Here is a 6,199-nt window from a genome sequence, read left to right on the forward strand (position 1 = left end):
TTTGAAGTCATTGGCATTAAACACTTTATTATTAATGATAAAGGGGAGGAGCTGGTTGGATGGAGCGATTGGAAACAGCGAGGCACGTGACAGCAACGTGGCCAATCAGAGGGGGCAACCTCGGATGCACTGCAATTGCTGGATCCAATCCAGATCAGCGACTGTGATTAAAATTCATGGTAACGACCTCGCGAAATCGCAGAGGGCGGAAGCTCCACGTCATTGCACCTTATATAGTCTATGTTGGGTTGGGGGTGGGGGGTGGGGGGGGTAGGGCATTTCTATCTCCGCCCGAATGGTTCGCCACCTCGACTCGCCCTTTCTCCCCTCAACCGTGGGTTGAATATTAGGCAGGGGGGAGTGCGAAACACGGACTGATGTTGGCCGCCGCACGGTCCGACATGGCAGACCCAACAGCGGCCACCTCAACGTGGGCATTTTCAATCGTCAGAAACAATGAACGAGTCTTTCCACGATTGATTCCTTGAACGTGCTCCACATCCGGAGTTGTCTGGGGAAGGATCTGGTGAAAAGGGAGCCTGATCTGCTTCGTGGGTTTAAACGAGCCTTATAAACACAGGAAGGGCGAACCGGGGGAAAGGCGGTGTTTAAATAGTTAAAAGTCGACACGCTTTCTGTTTCCCTGTGGGATTTTTTTTTCCCTTTTGGACGGGAGAGTGGTCCTGAAATCCCCGCCTGGGTCGTCGATGTGCAGGAGGGGGGAGGTGACCGCTACCCTGTGTTTGTCTCTGCTGTCACGTTTGCGTCCTCATGGTCAGTCTCCCCAGCCACTGCCTTGTCGACAGGAGCTGGCGGGACCTCACGTGACATCGCACGGGGCGGGGTCGAGCTGAACCAGACTGTGGAGCCAAAAGCAAACCTCCTCCAACCTGACGCTTCAGCTTTCGCTCCACACAATAAGGCACCACACACACACACACCAAGGGCAACACCTGGCTCGTTTGACCACAGGCGCGTCCCTTCATTCAGCCGAGTTTCACTCTGCACTTCGAAACTAAGTGTCCAAAGTAGTCTTCAATCCCACTAATCCCCCCCCAAAAATAGCATCGAGGAGGCTCTCCCTGAGCTGGCGGAAGATGCGTCCTGAAGGAGGGAACCTGGTGTTTCCTGAACCGGGGTTGCTGCAGTGGTCTCTTGACTGTCGGCGTCTGGTGACATCTTGCACGATCCTTTCTCACGGTTGGCCCGAGGTCGTCAGATCGATGATCTGAAACTAAAAGGGCCCATCTCTGTGCAGTCACTCCGGCGCCGAGTTCTGACACCCTGTTCGCCCACTTCCCCCATCTCACCCGTCTGGTCAAATAAAGAATTCGTCCCGCTGGGGCAAAGAAAAACCTGCTTAAGCCCTTTCTCAGAATGATTTGAATTGCTCTCTGGTGCTTCGGGACGCTTTTTTTTGCTCCCCTCGGCGTTCATGACTGGTCGGCTCTCGGGCAGTTCGCCCACCCTACACACGGCCCCGGGACCCTTGAGTTGAGCATCCGGAATGAGGATCAATTCATTTAAAAACATCGAGCGGCGGTCGATCGCTCATTTCCTCCTATCAATATCACATCCACTGCTGCGCTTTAAATATTAGGCATTCTAAGAACTTGATGAATCCCCCTGATTTTTATTCTCCATCTGATCCGTTCCCAGCCCCCATCACTTCTTGTTATGGAGAGACAGATTAGAGAGGGCAAGAGATGTCAGCAGGCTCCTCTACACGTGAGTCTCATGTGACTGGAGCTCTTTTTTTTACTCGAAGAGCAAAGACGTGCCTGGAGTCACAGGGTTGAACACGTAGCTCTCCAACACCCACACGCTCATTAAAGGCAAGTGTGGTGCAGCAAACTCCGACGGATCAGTCAGCGAGGCAAACCAGAGAAAGAGACAGGGGAGGGAACCCCACCGGCGGCAGCAAGAGTCAAAATTGGTGAAATGGAAAGGATCACGAGTGCTCAACCTCCCCCTCGAATGGCGAAAATCCCAACTTTTGAAAACAACGAGATGCAGGGGTAGGCTTCTGAATTGTTCAATGTTATTTGATGAGACACGAGTGGATGTTAAGGAGCAGAAAATCGCGACCTGCTTTTCATTTCATTTTGCATCAATACATATTTCCCCTCTCCACAGAATGGAATTCCCTCATATGTTCCTTTACAAGACTAAGAGGGGACTAAAGAAAGGCGAAGACAATAAGGTATTGTGTTTGTTGCTCGCCACTTGTTTCTCATTCTCCCTGTTACCGCTGCAACTGTATCTATCGCCTGTGGACAGTGTTCATTGTCCGGACGTGGTACCGAGGCAGCCTTAAATCTGTGCTGAAAGGTAACAGTTAATAACCAAATGTATTTTTTAAAAAATCTAGGAAACCTATAAATTACCACACCGATTGATAGAGAAGAAAAGGCGTGACAGGATTAATGAATGCATCGCCCAGTTAAAGGACATGCTCCCTGAACATCTCAAGCTGACGGTAAGAGACGCTGTGGAATTCAACGTTCGCCGTCTGGTCTGCGCGTCAGTGTTTTGTATCGGGGAGGAAATGTTTATTGAAAGCTGAAATTGTCTGGCATGATGAGGTTGTTGTCACACAATGCACACAGGATAGCAACCGAAGTCCTCTTGCTTTTGAGTAAAATTTGTAGAGGGGATGCACTTAAAATTTGAGGGGATCGTGATCTGCAAAATTCCATCGTTTGGGTAAATAACACCACCCGCTTTTTGTTGTCGTTGAGGGGGTTTGGACGGTGGGTGGAGAGGGAGAGACAACATGATCTGCATGACACTCGGCGTTTCCTAGTTAGTTTCTGCCCCGTCCGTCCTCGGCATAATGAAATCATTTCATTAAAATGGGGCCAAAATGTTTCTGAGTCTGCAAGGTACACGGTGTATTCTGCTGGGGAAACGAGCGAGCACTGTTGCTCGCCACCCAAATATTTAACATTGATGTGGTCGGGAATTTGGATTGCGAAGTTATAAAGAAGGAAGGTTTGTTAGAGGGAATTTTAATGGTTAATATTCAGTTTCATGTTTTAAGTGCTTAACAGCTCTTCGGTTACATGGCTTTATAATGGTGAGTTTACAAAGGTGAGGCACTATTCAATTATGGGCCATTACTTAGTGATGAGGTCTAGTGATTAATAGCCCCTTAAATGTGTATATCTGGAGTCATTGCTGGATGTGAGTACTGTGGATTAAAGGATCGCACCCGAGGATTTTTTTTCTCTCTGTAAAATGTAGCATCTTTGAATGCAAGTTTTAATAGTACACTTGTCTCCTCGTCAGACTTTGGGGCATTTGGAAAAGGCGGTGGTTCTTGAACTTACTTTGAAACACGTGAAAGCATTAACAGGCCTCATTGAACAGCAGCAACAGAAAATACTAGCCTTACAAAATGGCTTACAAATTGGTAAGTAGAGATCAGAATAGCGTTTGGATGTTCCACTTGTTTTTGCATGAATAAAACAACGTGCCAACATGCTTTCATTGGTGCATTCCTGCAATAAGTAACAAAGCATTTAACTTTATATACATTGTCTGTATGTGTATAGACAGGTTCCTATAGGTATATATTGAACAGTGGAATTCTTGCGACTCTTGATTGTGAAATCTTAATTCTAAGCTTGACGATGTGTTGTCCTAGTGACGTGATTGGTCGAGTCCTAAATGAAGTTAATTTTATGTTTATTTGGCCTGTTCAACATTTTTGAAGCTATTTTGGTGCTTTCAAGTCCCTCCAGAAATCTGTTTTTATTAATGAGAGAGAGGGGAAAACTTTAAATTACAGTGGCATCGGAACTGATTGTCAGTTGTATTGCTGAAGATGATCTCTGGGTTCAAATATCATGACCTCCTGAAAGAAGACTGAATCTAAAATGAAAAATAAAATCAATACTGGCTCTTGATGGCAAGTGAAGATTATTCACTTTATTTTGGAGCAAAGGAGTTTGTATGTAGGTCAGGTGTTTAATGCATTTTTTTTTCTTTCACTTCTCAGGTGAACAAACAGCTAAGGCATCTGGGTCGAGTCATGAGATGTTTCAGTCTGGATTCCAAATGTGTGCAAAAGAGGTGCTCCAATACCTGGCAAAGTATGAAAATCTGAGAGAGGTGAAGCCTGCACACTTGGTAAATCATCTTCAGAAGATGGGAGCAGACATTCACACGGGGGGATATATTAATGGGGTAGGGCAGAGTTCAGTGCGGTTCTTGGAAGCAGATTTCAGATCCAGGGCTGAAGGGCCTGGCAAAAACTGTGTGCCTGTAATCCAGAGGACTTGTCCAGCCGGTGAACAGAGTGGCAGTGATACCGACACTGATAGTGGGTATGGTGGGGAACCCGATAAAAGTGATTCCAAGCATGACCTGGAGAGCTCGGAGAGAGAAAATGAACTGAAACGCCCTCTGGCAGAGAGGATTGTCTCTATTAAGCAAGAATATGGGGAGAATCCGACCAAAAAAATTCGGATGGAGTTGTCTGAGGAGGATATCCACATGAAGACCAGCGACCATACTGGGGGTAGTTTCCTCAGTCATCACCCACCTCCACTGTGTGTGCCTTTTTACCTATTGCCACCATCAGCTGCTGCATATATGCCTATGCTGGAGAAGTGCTGGTACCCAACCTCCATGCCGTTCTTGTACCCTAGGATCCCTGCCTCAGCAGCACTGATGAACCCTGATAAAATCTCTCCTCTCTTGATTCCTCAAAGGGGGGCCTCACCTGTCTCCATCTCCCCAACAATGGACTCATCTGCTCTATTTCAAGCCCCTAAACAAGTCCTATCCATGAGCTTGGAAACCAAAGACTGAGTTACTTTCATAACAGAAACTTGGACTGATCTTGTGTGTTTACATGAAAAAAAAAATCTCAATTTAAAACTAGTTTGAAAATTATGTAATCCCAGGTTGGTTATGTTTACATTTAGATTTGATGCCATTTTCCAACAGTTGTAGCTTCAGCTGACATAAACAGTTCGAAATGGCTGTCGAGACCATGATTCATTCAGTTATAGGAAAGGACAGCAGATTGCTTCAGATGTGAAGTCTTTGCTTAAAATGGCTTTTTAGAGCAATGGATTAAATATATATAATATATATACACACACTTCACCATTTTTATTTTCCAGCTAAACAAAGCCTCCAAAGTTTTCATATAGTTTCGGAGGTTTAAACGCACTGTCTGTAAAATGAATGTACATGGTGAAATTATAGATGCTGTTTAAGCTTTCTGCTGTAATAATAGCCAAGGAACTGCCCTTCCTATAACACTGATAAATGATGCTGCTAAATGATCCCACCCAGTTTAAAAGCACCAAATATTAAATGTAACTGCTTCTGTATATACCTGTATTTTTTTTTTTGCAGGACTGATTAAAGTCAGTAGTAATTATCCTTGCAGGCTCTTGAAGGGGTGTTGAGTGGAAATAGTGACCATAATGTGAGCAAGTGACGTATGAAGTGATATTAAAAGCGTCAGCATGCTGTTTGAGAGAAGTGCAAGCAATTGCTGTAAATGTAGATGTGTTAAGTGTGAATGGTGAGCTGGTCAAGGTTTTGGGATTGCCAAAGTGATTACTGGATGGCCTGTTTAACGCACAGTACTTCAACAAGATGTATTTAATGAATTTTTAAAATTTTCTTTGCCATTCGTAAAAGATGTTGCCTTTCAGGTTCCGATTTATGATATCGATCTGCTGGTAAATGCTTGTATTTGTGTAAATATGGAATGCAGATAATATGGGAAGGTTGAATGTATTGTTTTGAAAAAAAAATAGATGAAGATTAGTTTTGTATAGGGAGAGGTAAACAGACTATTTTTGGAAACTACAGCAGATGGACTATTGTATTGTACATATTTTGTTTATACATAAATGTTACTATTCATTTAAAAATATGATTAATAAAATATTTTCCTGTGGAATTTTGTATGTATTAAAATGCAGGAGCGCAATACTTATTGATTCCATATTGCTCAGTGAAGCAAGTTACTCGTAAAAATTCCTCAGCAAACATGTTCAACTAGTAATTTGTTTTATACTTGGAGTAGTAAATTTTAAAAATTGTTTTTAAAATCCCAATAAGGCAGTTTTTTGGGCTAATACAGTACTTGCACATAGGGACACTTTCCAGTGCCTTAAGTAATCATGTACAATGAAAAGGACAGCTACTGAGTATTTTAATTTGCTAATAT

General features: G+C 43.9%; 1 protein-coding gene across 1 annotated transcript; it reads left to right on the top strand.

Moving 5' to 3' along the window:
• Nucleotides 1-1,524: 1,524 nt before the first annotated feature.
• On the top strand, nt 1,525-5,929 carry bhlhe40 (basic helix-loop-helix family, member e40). The gene is made up of 5 exons (XM_069936929.1): nt 1,525-2,018; nt 2,137-2,203; nt 2,372-2,479; nt 3,292-3,415; nt 4,004-5,929. The coding sequence occupies exons 1-5, from the start codon at nt 1,942-1,944 to the stop codon at nt 4,816-4,818; spliced, it is 1,191 nt and encodes a 396-aa protein (XP_069793030.1). The 5' UTR covers nt 1,525-1,941; the 3' UTR covers nt 4,819-5,929.
• The last annotated feature ends 270 nt before the right edge of the window (nt 5,930-6,199 follow it).

This window comes from Narcine bancroftii, chromosome 5 (assembly GCF_036971445.1).
Source record: "Narcine bancroftii isolate sNarBan1 chromosome 5, sNarBan1.hap1, whole genome shotgun sequence".
NCBI lineage: Eukaryota > Metazoa > Chordata > Chondrichthyes > Torpediniformes > Narcinidae > Narcine > Narcine bancroftii.